This window comes from Trachemys scripta, chromosome 10 (assembly GCF_013100865.1).
Source record: "Trachemys scripta elegans isolate TJP31775 chromosome 10, CAS_Tse_1.0, whole genome shotgun sequence".
NCBI classification, from domain to species: domain Eukaryota; kingdom Metazoa; phylum Chordata; order Testudines; family Emydidae; genus Trachemys; species Trachemys scripta.
This window is the reverse complement of record NC_048307.1, coordinates 50,640,375-50,660,528: the sequence shown is the minus strand read 5'-3', so window position 1 is coordinate 50,660,528 and position 20,154 is coordinate 50,640,375. Positions and strand designations below refer to the sequence as shown.

The window sequence follows — 20,154 nt, the reverse complement described above, 5'->3', positions numbered from 1 at the left end:
GCTCCTGGCTCCTGGCTGTAGCTGTGCTTCCAGTCCCGACAGCAGCCCCCAGCCTGGCTGCGACTTCGCTCCCAGCCCAAGTGGGGCACAGACACATTCTATTATTGGTAAGGGGGGGGGGCGCAAGAGGAAAAGTTTGGGGACCACTGGCATAGGGGGTGTGTTGGAGTGGGGGTATGATTTGCCAGAGACTGCTGGTGTAGTAGAGCAGCTACTGCTCTAATCTATGATGAGGCCAGGGCTGGGACTTGTGGAGCCCTGGCGCCGGAATTAGGGATCCTCTACCAACTGCGTTGCACCCTCCCCTCAAACAGAAGCTGGGCGCAGCTGAGAAACTGGTACTAAGTTTCTTTTAGCATGAATCCCAGCTTTGCTCACAGAGTCAGATTCTGATCTCACTCTCAGGAGTCACTCAAATGGAATCAGCTGAGTTACACCATTGTTAGTGAGATCACAGTTAGGCTCTTTGGATCTGATTTTCCCCATCCAAGAATGGGATAGTAATACATGCTGTGACTACTTCACAGGAGTACTGGAATGATTAGTGTTTGTATGGCACTTTGAACACGTACATTCAGGGCTTGGATGCTGTCGCAAAAAAAGCAAACATGATTCTGGGATGTATTAACTGGTGTGTTGTGAGCAAGACACGAGAAGTCATTCTTCCGCTCTACTCTGCTCTGGTTAGGCCTCAGCTGGAGTATTGTGTCCAGTTCTGAGCACCACATTTCAAAAAAGATGTGGAGAAATTGGAAAGGGTCCAGAGAAGAGCAACAAGAATGATTAAAGGTCTTGAGAACATGACCTATGAAGGAAGGCTGAAAGAATTGGGTTTGTTTAGTTTGGAAAAGAGAAGACTGAGAGGGGACATGATAGCAGTTTTCAGGTATATAAAAGGGTGTCATAAGGAGGAGGGAGAAAACTTGTTCACCTTAGCCTCTAAGGATAGAACAAGAAGCAATGGGTTTAAACTGCAGCAAGGGAGGTCTAGGTTGGACATTAGGAAAAAGTTCCTAACTGTCAGGGTGGTTAAACACTGGAATAAATTGCCTAGGGAGGTTGTGGAATCTCCATCTCTGGAGATATTTAAGAGTAGGTTAGATAAATGTCTATCAGGGATGGTCTAGACAGTGTTTGGTCCTGCCATGCGGGCAGGGGACTGGACTCGATGACCTCTCAAGGTCCCTTCCAGTCCTAGAATCTATGAATCTAAGCCAGTATGGTGACTGGCACCTCATTCGTGCTGCCGCCTTATGCTTCAAAATTGAAGCTTACTCTTTTTTTTTTATGAGAGATCCTAGCTGTTTTGGTTGCTGAGCTACATTCAGTTCATGTTTTCAAGGCTAACTGATGCAGTGATGTCTGGCTGCATTTGCAGAACTTGAAACAATAACTCTGTGATCTGCCTCATTCATCTCAGTGGGCACCAGCTCAGATGTCCGAATATGATACATGGTTAACTATTTCAGTGCTCATCAGAGCGTATAAGAAAGGAGAAGGATGATCACAGTATGAAGAGCTGCATAATCTACTGTATAACAGCTTATTTTGGCACCTCCCCCTTTCCCACCAGTCAAGCCCAAGGAATCTAACAGAACCCAGCATCGCATCTGAGCTCCTCCTTTCCCCTCTTTCTAAACTCAATAAGTCCCTTTGGGCGTATGAGCCTTACCAAGGGGAAGACAAGCATAAGGAGTCTAGCAGAGCCCATATGTGTAATTTGGAACCCAGAGAAGAGGATCCATGCCTGAGGAACCCAGATGGCATGTGTGATCATATTTTGAACATCTTTACAATCTGTTGTGAGCAGCATCCCAGGTGGTTATTTTGGGGGTGGAGTTTTTCTTTTTTCCAATCTGCCTTCTGATTACATTATTATTACAGTATTAGTCCGCACACTTAGAATACGACTGCATAGTCTTTGTTGTTATAGAGCATTTTTTATCCATTGTTGAGATATTGCATCAGTTTTTTAAATACTGAGGGAATACTGGGCATATTTGATGGCAAACCTGCATTTTTAAGCTGGCATATGCCCAGTTAGGTATATGATAAATTTGTATAGAGGGGTCTAATCCACATCTAAAGCATCTTGATATTGTGAGTAACATTGCTTTGCATTTCTATAACACCTTTCTACTAATGAATTAAACTCCACAACCTTCCTCTGGGGCAGAGAAGTATCATTAGCCCCAGTTTGCAGAGACCTACTGACTATTTCAGCACTTCACAAAAAATAGTCAGAGCTACAAATCTAGGGGTACTAATGAAATCTTTAAAAAATGTTTGATGTTTCCTACTTAGGGTTATGGAGTTTATAAAATTCTTCCATATTCTGAGCAAAAACTTCCTAGCTAAGGAGATACTTGACCCTATTACTGTTAGCCACAAAAGGCTCAAGAAAGGGCTAAGAGAAAGTGTAACTGAAATTTTCTTCTGCAGTCCTTTGACCATTCTGCCTATCTGTCTCTCTGCGTTTTTATACTGAACTCATCACCATGCTATCCAAGTGCTTACTGACATCTCCCCAACACCTCTGCATGAAAGCCTGGGCAACAGCAAAACCAGCTGCCCTCGCTGGGTGAAGATGTAAATAGGTTTTGAAATGTCATTTCATGAGAACTATATCTTTTGTAAGTAATCCAGTTATTTGAGGGGCTAAGCTATTGCATATCCACCATATGCATGGAGTCGCCCAGTGTTTTTTGGAATTACATTGATGCCCTGCGCCGTAGTTTCAGTGCCTTTTATGTCTTGATCAGTTGCATTGGTGTCCTCAGATTATTTGAAAGTGGCTTCAGTATCCTGGCAGAGATTTTGATTCTCTGAGTCCTGGGCAGTGGTTCAGAGGTTTCAGTGGCCTGGCTAAAACTTGGGTGCCTGAAGTGACCTGGACAGCTTGAATCATCATAGCCTGAGCAAGGAGGATCTTGACACTAGCCCTCTTGGCTCCAAGTTGTGCTTGATCCACTGCTTTTCTGTTCACGATGGAACCTTCCTGTGCCCAAGCTGCCAGGTTCTTGGCTTCGTCTGTTTCTACATGGGCTATGGCAATTATTTTTTTCTGTTCTCAGGGTTCTGCTGTTGCCTCCGTAAAACCATAACAGTGTGTGTTCATGTTCAGGGATCCAGCTATTAGCAAGTGGTCTGATAAATAACCTCCTCCTTCATTAAAACCAATTTACTCCTCCTCAGATCCCATAAGCCTCTCCCTTCCTCTTCTCCCCCTCCTCCATGACTCAAAGATATTAAGGGAGGGGGACTTGTTTCTAAAATGGCAGCTCTTTCCTCAACAACTTCTGTTGCTGAAACTCACCAACCAATTCAACCCTCTCATGGAGCTGCATTGGGGCCCAGACTGTGGGAACCTTTCTAAAGGCTAGGGAGAGAATTGGACAAGCAGCAGCAATCTGTAAAATACTTCCAGGGAAAGAAATAGATCCTGTGCCAGGTTGCAGAGTCTCAATAAAAAGAGCAGCCGCTCTGCATAAAATGTGTAGGAGGTTGAGGGGTAAAAGTGGAAATGCAACAAGAGCTGACAGAATTCACAGGAAAAAAAGACTGTCTGACTAACCATGACATTCATCCCTTCACTGATAATTCCCTTCCCAGAGTCCCCTGATAACTCCCACAAAGCTGTGCTACTCTGCCTCTCCTGTCTACATCCACTCACCTCCTCCCCAATGGCACCCCAGATTCCCATCTCTTTCCCAGAGATTCCCCTCCACATACCCCTTTGCTGCCTAGCCAGCCTCATATGCTCGCTAGGCATATGTGCCACTGATGAGTCAGGGACAGAGCTGGTTGTAAAATGCTGAAGGAAAGAAAATGTCAACAAAAAAAGAAAAAAGAAACCAAAATTTCTGATGATGTTTTTCCTGTTTTCTGGTCAGCTGTAGGCAAGAAAGCAGCAGCAGGAAAAAGTAGCTGATGGAGCCGAGCAGTTTCTTTGGCTACTCTTAGTGAAATTCAGTTAAATTACCCTAAATAAGGGAATTACCTTTTTCGTGTTTAATTTTGGGTGGGGGCACAGGTTGTGGCGTCTGTAGCTATTTAGCTGGATGAACCCAAAGAAATGTGATGAAAACAGGACAAAATTTCTCAAAGGGAGAATTTCAAAATTTAACCTCTACAAAAATTAGTAAATATTTACTTTATAAATTGTATAATTGTTCTCTGAAGTCAAAACTGTCCACTGTGCTAAATTTTGAGACTAAATTCAATCACTGAAGTGTGCAAAAAGGAATTTTAGTCTTGCTTAAAATAATCTCAATGCAGCCTTGACTGTGAAGTCAGTACAGATGCCTCCATAATGCCAGGAGTGATTAATAGAATCTCACACAACATTCCTGAGGATCTCCTCATGGATAAGTGTCACGGAGTATTGGGGAACTCAGGGCCCTGCACCCCCGGCTTCCTGCGATTCACCATGACTCTCAGCCAGCCAGTAAAGCAGAAGGTTTATTTGGATGACAGGAATACAGTCCAAGACAGGTCTTGCAGGCACAGACAACAGGGCCCCCCTCAGTTAGGTCCAGCTTGGGGTCCCAGGGCATGCCAGCCCACCCCCCTTGGGGGGTCAGAGCCATCTCTGCCTCCCAGCCATCTCTCCAGCCTGCTTCCAGCACTCTGCTTTCAGCGACCCCTCCCACAGCCTTTGTTCAGTTTCCCGGGCCCCGGAGTCATCTGACCTCCAACCCCCTCCTGGGTTCTCATGTTACAAGCTCAGGTATGTTCCCTCGGGCCGACTCCCATCCTCCGATGCAGACCATCCTAGTCACACTCCCCTGTCAGCATTCCCACACCCCAGCAAGAACAGTCCCAGTTCGTCACAATAAGCCTCCCCCATTCACTATCTATCTCCGTCTCTTCATGCCCTGCTAACTTTAGATGCCAAATAATTCAAGGCTCCTGTGTTACCTAGATGTGGCTCTCGGCACACAATCCCAGCCCAATAGGGATGAATCAGACACGATGAAGAACTTCATACACCTCTAAAGCAGTATACTTTATTCCAGAGAGCAAAGGATCCCTGATGTGTTCTGAAGGTCTTTATCACAGGAATGAATTCACAGGAGGTCCTATTACATTGCAGCTTGAACAATGTAGAACTAAATATAGATAACTGTGACGGAAGATTTATAGAAGAGTGGAGTCTGTGTAGACGTGTATTGTTTCTTTAAATCTGTAGCAGGAAGGCAGGCAGAAGGGAGCTGGGAAGGATCTAGGCAGAAACTCTATAACAAATCTAAATAGATCAGCTTTAGAGATAATATAGTTTTCCTTATTCTAATAAAGTTCCATGTTCAGTCTTAGAAGAAATCAACTCTGTGATTCTTTTCTATTGTCATATGGCTGAACCAAGGAACGGGGTTTCTTTCCAATCCAGTATTTTGGTTTGGACTGCTAGAGAGAGTGGGACTATCTAAATCGTTTGTATCTAGATCTAACTTTCCTCAAAATTTGGAAGTGTTTAGAAATGGACTTTGGTTTGGGACTTTATTTCAAAATGGGACATTTAGAAATCTCAATTTAAAATAAACCCTCTTGTGTATTATTTATATGGAGCATTGCCCTCCATGTACTAGGTGCTTTCAAAACACTCAGGAAGTTTTTGATCTGAGGGGCTCACGATCTAAGAAATTTATATAGACTGTGAAATATAATAATATAATGTATTCATATTGTCACAGCTTCATACAGTGTTAGAAATACAAATGAAGATCCAAAGGTCTTTCAAATGAAACCTGAAAAATAGGTCCTGTCCACACTCTGGATGCTAAAAGACCCCATGCCACCTTTTTAAAAGTAGAGGTTTGCCTTTGGCCAACATTGCCCCGTCCTGCTAGTGTAGAGAAGCATGCTGGGTATTAGTTCCATGCTTCTCTGTATGGTGGAGACATATCTGTGATGGAGGGATATAAGAGTGCTGAGAACTCTGGTCCTAATCTGATCTGAGTTCAATGGGACTACTTATATGATTAAAGCTAGCCAGGTGCACAGCTGTTTTGCTTGATAAGGGCTAGAGTGCTCCTCACCTTACAAGATTGAGCTCATAGTTTGTGGTGTGCTGTCAGACCCTTTTTCATTAAAAATTTCAGATCTTTACTTCCCAGCTTATGCTGGAGAACCTTTTGGAAGACTAGAGAATTAATGGGATAGTGAAATCAACGTAAAACATTAATTTTGCTGGGAAAGCTGCAATTCAAGTCCATTGAGAAAGGAAGATTATGGGCTTTTTGAGGGGATGGCGAAAGCAATGGGAGAAACAAACATGTTATGTTAGACAACAATAACTGTGTTTAATAAAAAATAACTGAAAAGCTGCTAATGAGCAGAACAGGATGGGGGGCGGTAAACTGGGAAGTTTACAGAAGCAGCCCAGCAGACTGTGTGTGTGTGAGCCGGGGAGCAGTTAGAGGGAAATTGGCAACCTGGTGGGATTAGCAGAGCAGGGATGGCTGTGGGTAGGGTGACCAGACGTTCCGTTTTTAAGCGGACAGTCCCATATTTAAGACCTCCTGCAGATGTCCTGACTTTTTCTTAAAAATGGGCAAATTGTCCTGTATTTTCTGTCTCCCCCTATTGGTACTGGCGGATCCTGCTGCTGGCCGAATCCCAGGTACCCTCCCACCAGCAGTGAGTGGGGGGTTTCAGTGGCTGATGATGATGAGGGTGAGTGTGCAATGCTAGTGGCGGGGCCGGACGCTCCCCCTGCTGGTCCATCAGCGCAGCCCCTGTTGCATGCCGGCCCTTGACCAACAGGGCCTTGCCCCCCTTCCCATTTCTGGCCGGAACTGGCTGTGCACTGCAGTGGCTGGTAAGTACAGGCAGGCGCAAGGCAGCAGCTGGTTATGTGTCACCTGTGCTGCCCACCCATCCAGGGCTGGCTTTAAGCCGATTCGGCCGATTCCCCGGAATGGGGTCCCGCGCCTAAGAGGGCCCCGCAAAATCCGGGACTGCAGGCAGAGCGGAAAAAAAAAAAAGCCGCGTCCTGCTTCTCCCCCCTCCCTCCAGCACTTGCGCCGCCATACAGCTGATCAGAGCAAGCCCGAGAGGGAGGGGTGAGGAGGAGGAATGCAGCGTGCTTGGGGAAGACATGGGGCCAGGGCGGGGATTTGGGGAGGGATCCAATGGGGCAGTGAGGGGGCGGGGACAGAGTGGGGATTTGGGGAGGGAGCCAATGGGGCGGGGGGGGGGGGGGGGGGGGGCGGAGGGGGGGGGGGGGGGCACTAGACAATTCGCGTCCCGACGTGGGGCCCCGCACCTGCTAAAGCCGGCCCTGCACCCATCAGCCCTTTATGTGCTCCCCCTCTCACTGTCCTCTCCCTGCTTTTGCCTCTTTGCCTCTCCCAGCCCTGCTGCTCCTCCATTTCCCTCCTCTGCCCCCCGGCGGGGTGCATCCTGCTCCCAGTGCTGTGCGGAGAACTAGCCTGGGTCAGAATGCTCAGCTTACTAACAGCCTGGCCGGCAGGCTCCTTCCTTCCCTCACTGCCTCTGGCTGGGCTGGCGCCCCCAAAAAGCCCAAGACCCTCCGGCCTGGGGCGCTGGCCAGGAGGAGCCAAGCCCTGCATGTGACAAAGCCCCACACAGTGCTGGCACGGGGAAACCTCTCTGCCCCTCATCTAAGCTCTGGGGTACTGGGGGGAAGCGATTTCTAGCCTGTTCAAGCCCTAAACCGGCAGTCTTCACAGCAGCCCCCTGGGGCAGGGGCTTAGCACTTGCTGCCCCCCAGCCCCGTGCCCTGGGTCCTGCCTCCAGGGAGCACAGGTCTGTTCCATCCCCTAGGCACCCTGCCCTGCTGAGCTCCTCTCTGGCCTGGTTTGCTGAAGCCCCTGCAGTCAGGTTCCCTGGGCCCTGGTGCACAATGCATCTTTAGGGCTTAACCCCTTCCTGCCTGTGCTGTAGCCAGGGGACAGGAGGCCCCTGGGTTATGTCAGTGGTCAGCAGCAGCCTGGAGATGTTAGCTGCCTTTCCACACTGTGTGGGCAGAAAGGGACAAGCTGCTTCCAGCCACGGGGTGGTGTGGGGGGGGAGAGAGGCGTGGGAGCATGGAGGAAGAGATGAGCTCTGCAAAGATGGGGGCCAGGTCATCCCTTCCCCCTTCCCTCACCCCCATGACTGGAAGTAGCTCCCGTCCCTTCCCTTGCGCACAGTGCAGAAAGGCTGCTGCTGGCCACATTCTGGTGTGAATCCTGGCAGAAATCTGGGGAGGGGGGCATGCGAACCTGTGTGCCCCCCCATGGATTGCATAGGGAAGACGCAGTGCCAAGAACCAGGAGAGGCGGGTCCATCCTGGGGGCCCAGCCAGGCATAGAGGGCAGAGAGTGCCAGGCAAAGAGGTTCAGCTTGGTCAGTCACCACTCCCCCCCACCCCCGTGTAAGAGAGGTGTACAGAAATGTGTGTGTGTGTGTCACCTCTCCCCATGTATGTGCGTTTGGGTAGCGGTGTGTGTGTAACCCCTCCTTGTGTGAACCCTAAAGCCTTAAAGATAAGAAGGTAAATAAAAATAATTCAACTACACAGTATTTTTTAATGGGGGCTCAGTCAACTTGATGTTAATTTGAACGTTTGTACAGCATAGTTCTGATTGATTACTGTTGAACTCGCTTGAATACAAGTAATTTATTATGTGTCCCATATTCAGTATAGGAAAATATGGTCACCGTAGCTGGGGGAGAGAGTGGGAGGCTGGTAAGGCTAGTGAGTTTGTCAGGCATGATAGGAGTTGCTATTACAGAACAGTGAAAACCCTTTGCAAGGACCACGAAGCTGGTAGGGCTAGTGGATGGGGATGGAGTAGGGAGTCAGGTCAGCCCTGATGTGCGTAGCTGCGGGTGGCTATCTTACAACAGAAAAACTTCAAAAACAGACTTCAACGAGAGACTGCTAAGCTGGAATTGATATGCAAACTAGATACAATCAACTCAAGATTGAATAAGGACTGGGAATGGCTGAGCCATTACAAACATTGAATCTATCTCCCCTTGTAAGTATTCTCACACTTCTTATCAAACTGTCTGTACTGGACTATCTTGACTATCTCTTCAAAAGTATTTTTTCTCTTACTTAATTGGCCTCTCAGAGTTGGTAAGACAACTCCCACCTGTTCATGCTCTCTGTATGTGTGTATATATATATCTCCTCAATATACGTTTCACTCTATATGCATCCGAAGAAGTGGGCTGTAGTTCACGAAAGCTTATGCTCTAATAAATTTGTTAGTCTCTAAGGTGCCACAAGTACTCCTGTTCTTCTTGGAGCAGACCTAGTGGACCAGGTTGGACCAGACCTAGTATATATGTCTTTGGAGTGGAAAGGCGAGTAGGGACCCCACTCTACCCTGTGGCTGCTGGGTGAGGGGTTGTAAGTACAGGGCTAGCCCTACTCTGGTGTGTATGAGTGGAGAAGTAGGGAGGCAGGTAAGCCCTGGTGAATGTGTCTGGGGGAGGGGGAAAGATTAGGGGGTGGCACAGACTTGGCACATGAGAGTGACTAGAGAGTTGAATGTACACTGGTGTGTGAGTGGGAGGAGGGAGATGAGCAAGGAAGATGAGCCCTGCCCTGGTGTGAGGTGTGCATGGGGCAGGGCTAGGTATGAGTAAGGGCCCTGCCTTGTTGTATCTGGGATAGGAGGAAGGAGGCCAATCCTGCCTGCTGGGTCTATGGTTGGGAAAGTGAGCAAGGAGGGTGGGTGGGCCCTGCCCTGATGTGTGAGGTGTGTGTCTCATGCAGGGTAGGGGTGAGTTAAGTGCCCTGCCCCAATCTGTGTCTGGGGTAAGGGGCCAAACCGGCCCCAGCTTGAGGGATGAGGACATATGGGGGCAAGGATGGCCCAGCCCTCTGGTGGGGAGGGTTGAATCCTGCCCTGCTGTGTGGGGGGAGGAGTGTGGGTTGGCACTGCTTGTGTGTGTGTGTGTGTGAGAGAACCCTGTCCTGGGGAGGGGAGTGAGTAGGGGGCTGGCCTAGCGCTGTCCTCCGGGGTGGTGGTGAGAGGAAGGGTTACAGACCCTGCCCTGCTATATGTGTGGCGGGTAGGGGGCCCCGCGTGGAGGGAGCCCTGCCTGAAGGCAGCGGAGCGAGGAGGGGCCGCCCTTGCACTGTTGCGTGGGGCGGGGTGGCTGGTGGGCCCGGCCCAGCACGGTTGGGGAGGGGGTGGCTAGCTCCGCTGTTGCCCTTTTAAATGTGTGAGAGGGTGCTGGAGGCTGGTACAAAGGGAGCTGCCGCCGCTCCTGCTTCCTCCACCGGCTCAGGCTGCTCCCCGCCATCTTCCGCCCAGCAGGCGCGGCCGGGTCAGGCCGGGCCGGAGCCGAGCTGCGCGGGGCGCGTGAGGCGAGGTGGCGCAGGCCCGGGCCCGGAGATGAGGCCAGGATGTCGGTGTCAGGGCTCAAGGCCGAGCTGAAGCTCCTCGAGTCCATCTTCGACAAGGACCACGAGCGCTTCCGCATCGTCTCCTGGAAGCTGGACGAGCTGCACTGCCAGTTCGTGCTGCTGCCGCCGCCGCCGGGGAGCAGCCCGCCGCCGCCGGCGCCGCTCACCATCCACTGCAACATCACGGTGCGGGCCGGGCCCCTGGCGGGGGAGGGGGGCACTTGGCACCCACTTAGCCGGGAGCAGTGGGTGGGGGCACGCAGCGCTCGCGCAGGGCGCCCGGCACCCACGGGAAGGGGGTAGAGGTAGCCGTTGCCCCTAAGGTATGGGGCACGGCCCCCTAGCATGGGGTGACTCAGCACCCCGAGGTATGTCGTCCCCATTGGGAAGCAGCATATGGTACCCAGGTGAATCCATCGCCTGCGGGGGCGAGTTTACCCAGTGCCTAGGGGGGCACAGCACCTAGCAACCAGTACACGGGGGGCATGCCAGCTGTGTGCCAGCGGCGTCCTCCGAGCTCGGTCCTGAGACACACTGGGGCTGCCGCTGGCGAGACACTACGCGTGTAGCCTGCCTTCTTCAGAGCCTCGCCTATCCCTGCCTTGATTTCCCTACAGATGGGGAGAAACTCCCCTTTCTGCCCCCCACCCCCACTGATTCGGGCTGCCCCTTTCTTTTCTTTTCATTTCATAAAGTATTGAATCAGCACCCCCGCTTTCTGTTTCTCCGCTGAAAATGTCGCCTCTCTTAGCCTGGGGGCATTCTGCGGGATGGGGGGGAGAAAGGGGTTTTGCCCACCACTTGATTAGTTATGCTGCGTGTCTGGTTCTTAGTTCGGGAGTTGGAGAAGCTGGGAGCCCTAAACAAAGAGAGTGTAGGCCCTGGAGAGAGCGAGAGCCACCCCCTTGTGTATCCCCTCCGTTCCTGCTGTTAGTTTTGTGCCCTAAAACCCATGGGGTGAGGAGAAGGAAAAAGGAGATTGCAGGGGAGAAAAGTACCTCTCCCTAAAGGATTTTAGTGGGACGTGGTAAGTATTTTGCTCCCTCCCCCAAAAGGTGGAAGCCCAGGAAGAAGGTGGAGTGTGTGCACATTACTGAATACGCAATACAAAACCAAGGCCTGAGCTGAGCAACTTGCTTTTCTGTGTGACCCAGCCAAGTGAACGCCACAGAAAAGCTAACTGTTGTTTTGGGGCTTGGAGGGCAGAAGGCATACAGATCTTTTGGTTTTCTTCTACAGCCTGGTATTTACTGTATCTGTATTTCTAAAATACAATTTTAAAATGTGTGTAATGGTGAATAGGAGATTTCACTTCTGAAAGTGACTGAGTTAGCAAGGAGACTGAGGAAACTTAATTGTTGCCCATTTAAAGGGATAAAACTGAGTGCTTGCTGAATAAAATACTTTTCTTGCATAATAAATTCATGGAGGGGGATGTGTTTTGAATAACTCATTTGTGGGGTTTTTGTTTTTTGTTTACATGAGTGAGTAAAACTAGGGAGCAAGCTCCTTATGGTAAAGATAGATAAGGGGTATTTTAGAAAAAAGTTTACTTACCAGCTTTAGAAATAATATAGACCCTGAGCATGCAAAAGGATTTGAACATATGGGAACTAATTCATGTAGAATGCCATTCTAGGTTCACTTTGCAGCATTGGGGCCATGTATAGGTACACGTACCAGTCTATTCGGCAGGACTGTTCTTAAAGGTAGACTGTCTTTAAGGCTTGACTGGGTGAAATTGAGATTTAGTATGTTGGGAGTCAAAGTAAAGATGACAACATAATTCATTGTCTTTCAGAAAAGGATGAAAGTGTCTTCAAACAGACATCAAAGGGTCTGACTGGGCAAATGCCCAAGTACTGAAAGCTGAATATTTAATTATATTAGGAACCCTCAGCCTTGCAATATTAACATTAGTTATTCTTTAATATAATAGAATCAACCACATTTTACCTGTATCATCAGTTACTTAAATTAGCTTAGGGGAAAAAAAACTACATATTTTAAAAGAAGGATTTGCAGGTTTGCCAGTTAAATGTCATGGAATTTGTTTTGTACTTACAAGTAGCTGAATAGAAGGGCACTTAATCCAAGTGTACTTACTTTTTTGGAAAACACCAGTAACTTTTTATAATGCAATAGGCAACATGTTTTGGAGCCCTATGTCTAGAAAAATCAGATGAGTTGCATGACTTCCTATAAATAACTTTATTTCAATAGAAAACTATTGCTCTTTTGCTGAGGAGGTTGATTGCTACTTTACCAAGAGCATGACCTCTTTCATAAGTTTCTGAAAAGAATATAAAAGATAGTGTTTCTGCACCATGTAACATCAGTTCAGGATGATGGGTTGTTTTTCCTGTCAAATGATAAGTAGTAAAGCAGCCAGTAGCAATGGATTCTGGGTTTGTGCTGTGGTGTTTCTAGCCTTTTTCTACCTCTAAGGCCACTTTCGGCAGCGGCTCATACATATTTTTGTTCCAGGTTGAAATTTGGTTAGTACTTTTTGGTAGTTGCTTAATTGTCTTATGTCAGAGTGTGAAACCAATAATGTAAAGTGTGACCTAAGCTTTCCCCAGCTTATAGTGGTGTCTGTTTACTATGTTGTTCTGTTATGGTCACTTGCCCCAAAGGGCTGAAACCTCAGCTATGCTGGTTTAAGTGGCATGTGACCTTGCCACAAAGGAACTGAAAATGGCTGTTTTAGACAGAAAAGCCAAGGCTTCTGCTTTGCAAAGTGGTAAGAGTTGAAGTGTCTTGGAAGTTATATTTGGCACTTCTGCCTAAGGAGGTTGGTGCTGTACAAAACTAGTTAAATTCTCACAGTATAAATAGTGACTTATTCAATCTGTTTTACAGATCGGGGATGGAAACTGAGGTACAGAAGCTGACTTTCACAAAATCACGTGGGAAGTCAGTGGTACAGCCAAGAATAGAATCCTGGTCTCCTGATTCCCAGGCCTGGTGCTTTGCCACAAGTGTGCACTTGCCTTCCTATTAAGGCTTGAAGTGGTGAAGGGAATTCCCTGTAGCAGACTCCTACTCAGTCTTGTGGTTTTAATTCCGAAGTGCTGCCAGCTTTGTCTCTAGATGTTGTATCTAGTTATAATTCTTACCCCTTGTCCTGCATGGGATCTAGAGTGCTTTTCTAGAGAATTGGGTCAAGGCATTCTAGGATCTAGAATATATTTTCTGATGACCGTGTTAGCACACACAAATCTGTAATGTTATAAAAAGCCGATGGTAAACATGTGTGGTTCTCTGGAGAAACTCAGCCATTGCTAATGGAGGAGTTATCTCCAGGCTCTGGAATTACAGTGCAAATATGTAACTTTTAGTCTGTTTGCCTTTCCTAGACAGCTTAACCCTCACAATAATGAAAATCCTCAAGGATATTTTCTTCCACTTTGGAAGAGGACTCCTGGCAAGTGCTACTGTAGTTCCATAGGCCATTAAATGTTTATTTCCTTCCTCCTTTGTGATGTCACAGAGACTAACATTAGCTGATTACTTTTTAAAAGGTGGTGTTAAAAACTTTCCCAGCTAATCAGTTTGGAATATATGCTTGCTACTTAACACAGTAGTAGGTTTCTGAATGCCAAAAGACTCCTATTTATAAGGGAAAATAAATAGCAACTAACCATGTGATCCTTTGCATAGTGTCAATTAGCAAAAAACGTTCTACCTTGTGGGACCGTCATACCATATGTACAGTGTGGTGGCTATATAAACACTTGTGCATTGTGTATGGGCAAGAAAACTATTAATATTTCTAATGATCACTCTTGCAAAGGAACAAAGTTCTTTCAAGAACTTCTGGACCAAGACCTAAAAGAAATGTAAGTTATCAGATCTCCTTCTAATTAATTCTTTCCACTCTCCAATCTAAAGAGAGACAGCAGAGGGAATACGGCTAAAAAAAATTAGGTACTCACAAGGAATTCAGTGTGCTGAGTTGACATACTTTGACTAGCAGCGTGTGTCTCCTGGAATTTCCCACTGAGATGACATTTTCACTTTGAAGGCCTGGAATAATATCTCACTGGAAAATCAGTTTGTTGAACTATCAAAGCTCAATGTTTTCTACAACTTCCCAGAAATGTTATCCATCTAATTCTTAAAGACCCCTGAAATAAAATTAAGATTTAACTAAATTAATAGCTGATCACCTTTTGGATATAGGATAGGAGTGGTCAAGTAGGCATCCAGTCAGATTTTGAGGAAACTGTTTGCTTTACCCTTGCCAGAGATTGATCTATATTGGACCTTAAATAGTTAATCCTATTAGCTTCAAAGAGGCATTTTAGGGTGGAGTCATCCCTGTCAGAAATACTGATTCTCTGAGAACTATCTAATTATTGAACTTGTTCAGGCCTTGTACCTTTACATTCCCACTTGTTGTGCCAAGAGCAATATCTCTGCTCCACAGTTGTCATCTACCTTTTTTGTGCTCCCTTATTGGTGAGCGACAGCACCTCAGTTTCGGTCAGACTGAACAAAATTTGCCTGTTACAAGTTCCATGTGGATTTACTCTTCTCCCCTTGGGGTGTTTTGAATAAAAAGCCAATCAGTGGACTTAAAATCAGTAGTTTATTGCTTTTCTATAACAATGCTTCTACCTTAAACATGTCTTTATTTGAGAGCTGTAGAGTTTCAATTCGAGATGTCACAGCCTAAGTCTGGTAAGGTACCAAAAGTTAAGTGTTGTGATTGGATGTTCTGCTTTCTTTTCACGGAAAGAGAAGGAACTACCCATATGAACTGGTATCTGAAATGCAGAGACTGCATTTTAGGTAGAACTCTTATTTTCTTTTCTGCAAGTGGTGTGTGGTTTTTTCGTTTTTTTTAAATTCTTGGCTCACTTCTGTACTTAAATGGACACACACTTGAAAAACCACATTTCTATCAGAACACTTTGCACCTATTCTTACAATTAACTTACGAAAATTTACCTGTTACAGTAATTTTGTATATACAGTTTAAAGATCTGTGTAGTATGATATGAGACCTCTTTAGAGTGCTGGCAGTGGAGGGACAAATTGGACTCTAGTCTAAGCTAGTGTTTATCCAAGAATGAAATTTAATCCCTAGACAGACAGCAAAAGTCTTATGCACTGCTCAAGTTTTACTTAGTGCTTACATGGGGCCTATTTTGAACATTGTCCTTGTGTCAGCTGTGTCTGCACATGGGGTGAATTTTGTCCCAAATCAGTACCACCTACTAGTGTTCACAAATCATGTATGGTGACTTATTCTGGGACTTGGTTATTTTTCATATGGAAAGACAGATCCTCTGCCTTTCCTGAAAAGGTAGTCTGCTGCTAAATAGAGTTCAAGCTACTATGAAAGATGTAAAAGGATGTGGTGTCTGGAGATAATTGCAATCAATGAGAAAGGACTTTACTTTTCGGTCTAATACTTTTCTGTTATCTGTTTGGGTTCAGAATGCAGAATTTCTCCTTTTAACACCACAATCCTTTTACAATTTAGTACAGACAAAAATATATAGGCATATCACGTCGTGCACCCTTTTTTCTGGGTATTAATATTAAAGGCAATACCTAGAAGGGGGATGATTTGGATCCTTTTTTTTTTTTTTAAGGATGCTCAGTTTGTACACAACTAATTTCATAATGAATGAGCCACCAACTCAAAAGAAACTACCAAACTTCTCGTATGATGGTAAATCCTTATAGTGATGGTTAGAGTCCAGATTATTTCCTATGCAGCATATAAATACAAGGAACAACCTGAAAAAGTTACTGGACATGTTTCCTTTTTTGAAGAAAAGGAATATTCTAATACCCAAATTCTAAAATATATAAAACTCCAAAGAGCTAGACATGTTGCAAGGAGGCATCATAATCTTATTTATGCAACAAAGTATGAGAATAATAAAATAGTAAGGTGTTCCTTCTTTAAGGAATGCACTTCTGCAAAAAAACAAACAAAAAAAATTCAAGAACAGGAATGCTAAAATTCAAAGAATGCTGAGTTTTCTAGCTGCATAATATACTTCTACACTGCAAAGCTCAAATTGGAAAAAACTAAACTTTGCTAGAACAATATTTTTTGGAAAAAATTCCAACTGCACCAGAACTGAACAAAGGTTTATAAACGTCTGTAGCTTCTGTAATTTTTGTTTTGTTATTTACAGCTGCTCTGTAGCAAGAATCTATGGCCTAAAGATTATATTAAGAGTTTTGCAGATAAATTGCTCTCATTTCCCCTCTGTAAAATGTACCTCTAATGATATGATAAATTGCCTCAACATATCACATGACATCACAATGATAGGCCCCAGTGCTGCAGATGTTTATTACATGTGTCAAACTGTAAGTATCTGAGTAGTCCCATTCAAGTCTAGGGGACTACTCATGCATGTGTGAACTAAGAAGCAAGTAAATATTTTCAGGCTTGGGGCTACCTGACCCCCAAAACAGGCTTTTTTTCTTTTTTTTTTGTTCTTTTTTTTTTTTTTTTTTTAAATGCTCATTGATATTAATGAAATCAGGTGACAATGTAAAAGTTTGATCTGGCTTAGGTACTTATATGGTTCCCATCACTGTAGTATCTGAGTGCCTCACAATCTTTACTATAGTTATTTTCAAAGCATCCCTGTTTGGTAAGGAAATACTATATCCCCATTTTACAGATTACAGGGGAACTGAAGCACAGTGATTTGCCCAAGGTCACACAGGAAGTCTGTCCCAGAGCAGAGAATTGAACCTTGGTCTCCACATCTTAGGCTAGTACCCTAACCTTTGGATCATTCTTCCTCCTAGCCTACATACTTGCTCAATCAGATTAGAATTAATGCTTCCCAATGCTAACACGGACAAAGTGGTCTCTGTAAAACTTAGTCACTTAGGTAATCTTTGCAGGTTTATTAACATTATTCACTTATTCTACAGAAACTAAAACATAGTTTAGGATTACTTCATTGGATAACTAGAAAACATTTAGTGGCCTAGGGTGGCCATTTGTGTTTCATGTTATCAAAAACATTGCATTTGAGCCAGAATTTGAGTAATAGCTTTATGTGCTCTGTGGCCCTACAAGTGACACTCTTTGTAAATAGTATTACTATTTTTCCATTTAATTTGACAAGGTGTACACAACAAGGATGTCTACTTTTGCTGCTTCTGTTTGATGTGGTATTAGAACTGATAATAGCCCTTATGTCAGAGAACTAGCGGTTTTATTTTACTTGTCACAAATCGTTCTAGTTGACTTCCAAATTAATGAATCTAATAAAACAGTTATTGCCTACTTTGTTTCAAGGAAACCTATGATATCTTGGACACCACTGGGTGATAACTGTTGGCAAATGTTTTTTAAATAGAAATAACACCTGTATACTTGCTCTTCATAGACTTAACTGCTTAAAATATCTAACAGCTTAAAATGCTTTGTTCAAAAATTTTAAGTAACACTTAACTTTCAAACGCCTGAACAGCAAACTTAACTTTTCTTATCTGCATAGTAAATACTGTCATTTTTATCTGTTTGAATAATCAAAGTGGTGCTTTCCATGCCTTCTTGGTTGTAAAGATTTGAACTGCTTCCTGAAGGTCCACAGTCTGGGCAAGCTCATGATCTATTGAGATGGTTTCAAGGCCGACCAGCCTCTCCTGTGTCATTGTGGAGCGTAGATGTGTTTTTTTTATTAACTTCAGCTTCAAGAAGCTGTGTTCTCACACTTCCTGTAACTGTTACCAGTGGAGAAGTATGCACAGAGCAACAAAAGCATTTGGAAAGAGTATGGTCATCTTTGTGCACCTATATTCTTCAGGTATAGTGAGGAGTTTTAGAGTATCCTACAACATCCCAGAAACACTTCTGTGTTCCTTGAGCTTCATGAAATGTTCTTCAACTGACTGTATTGCACAATCTAGCACCTGGTTAAAGAATTCAACTTTGAATTGTTGTTTGGGGTCTCTTATGGGATTATCCTGTGCCTCGTAATCAAAATGTTGTCTTCTTCGGTGACTCTTGTATTCTTGAATGGGTGGGAAAATAGCTTCAGTGTGAAGTTCCTCTGCCAACTTCTGTGCAGTCTTCAGAACATTTTGAAATCCCTCATCTGACCAGTAAGACTTTAGGTATGACTTTGCTTTGTCCAGTTGTTCCATTGCTCCAGATATATCAAGGTCAACACCTTGGAGTCTCTTGCTTACAACACTTATTTCAAACAGTATGTCATATCAGAACACTAAGCCACACAGAAATTTGAAGTTTATGTATGTTTCTGGTGATTCCATTTCCCTCTGCCACTATTCTCCCACAAACAGTTCCTGTCATAGCATTATCCTCCATAATGGCAACTATGGCATCGTCTATCTTCCCAATTTGGTGTTCGATAGGCTTTATCACCTCCATTCGACTTTCCCATCGTGTGGCACTCAGTGGTTTCAGTGTCCGAGAGGATGTTCCCAGATGTTGCTTCAAAATTTGCCATTGATGAGTTGATGCAGAGGAAAAATACATAGATGCTTTGAATTACATTAAAAAAATTCAGCAGCCTCACTAGAAGCTGATGCTGCATCACTGACCACCAAGTTCAATGAATGAGAACTGCATGGGACAAAAAAAGCTCGAGGGTTTAACTCTCGGATCTGTGTCTGCACTCCTCTGTTCTTTCCTCTCATGTTTGGCACCATTATCATAGCCCTAACCTCTCATGTTAGCTATCGCAATTCCTGTATCCTCCAGCTTTTTAAGAAGCACATTTTGTCATACCAGCTCCTGTAGTATCATCAATGTCAATACATTCTAGAAAATGTTCTCTGACAGTCACCATTGCAGGGACATTTTTCACTAGGTTCTGTTGTTGTTACAGAACGCACTATTAAAGTCACTTGTTCTGTACAGTTGATGTCAGGTGTGCAGTCCAGAATAAGAGTAATATCTTGCTGACTTCAGATCTGCCACTGTTTTGACTTTTGTTCCTAGTAACTGTATGATCTCATTTTGAATTGTTTTTCCAAGGTAGTGGTGTGTGTATATTTCTTGGGAGGTGACTCTTCTGAGTGCTCCTGGAGTACAGCATCAAACTCCGCCATCAGCTCCACAATTTTAAGGAAGTTTCCATTGTTTGGCACATACAGCTGATCTGAAGTGCCACACAGTGCTAGGTTTTGAGTAGCAAGCATTCTCACAATGGCAATGAGCCTTTTCAGAACACTTTTCCAGTAAAGAGACTCTGATGCAATCTTCTCTTGATGCTGATCATCTATGGTGGCCTTTAACCTTAATCTCATCTCAAGCTCTTTCCACCTATGGAATGCTCTCTGGTGATTTGCTGCCTTCTCATGGCATGCCAGATTTTTCCAGTCCTTTGTTCCTGTAGAACCCAATATGACTAGAACATTAGACTGGAAGAGTTTGCAACAAAAACAGTATGCAGCATTCTGGGGTTTTGAGTACATAAGCCATGGCCTCTCCACTTGGCCACCATTGGGGATTTCATGCCAGTAATGTGTTGGATGGAAACTTCTATTTTCATTGTCTTTGGGGAACATGAGGTTTTTCACTTGCTGTGACCCATGCAGTACAAGGAAGTCCTTGAGGCTACTGCTCAAGTGGGTCCACAGTCCTGGATCACCTAGACTTAAGGAACTAAACTCAGCAGCAGCTGTTTCTTGCACCTCCACCACACTCTTCTCTGATCTTCAGGAATGTGCATGGTTACATCCATTTGAGATGGAGATATGGATGCTGCAGTAGCTGCCAGGTCACCTGCACTCTGACTAACTGGAAGATCAGGCATCTCCTC

At 45.0% G+C, this 20,154-nt stretch overlaps 1 protein-coding gene across 2 annotated transcripts in view; it reads left to right on the top strand.

The window, feature by feature from the left end:
* The first annotated feature begins 10,180 nt into the window (after window positions 1–10,180).
* Window positions 10,181–20,154, top strand: part of UBE2Q2 (ubiquitin conjugating enzyme E2 Q2) — a 78,986-nt gene continuing 69,012 nt past the window's right edge. Inside the window, exon 1 of one of the 2 annotated variants that reach the window (XM_034783124.1) lies at window positions 10,181–10,558. In XM_034783124.1, the coding sequence (XP_034639015.1) occupies window positions 10,373–10,558 (186 nt within the window). In that variant the 5' untranslated portion in view covers window positions 10,181–10,372. The remainder of the gene's footprint in view (window positions 10,559–20,154) is intronic. The other variant, XM_034783123.1, reaches the window with a different exon arrangement.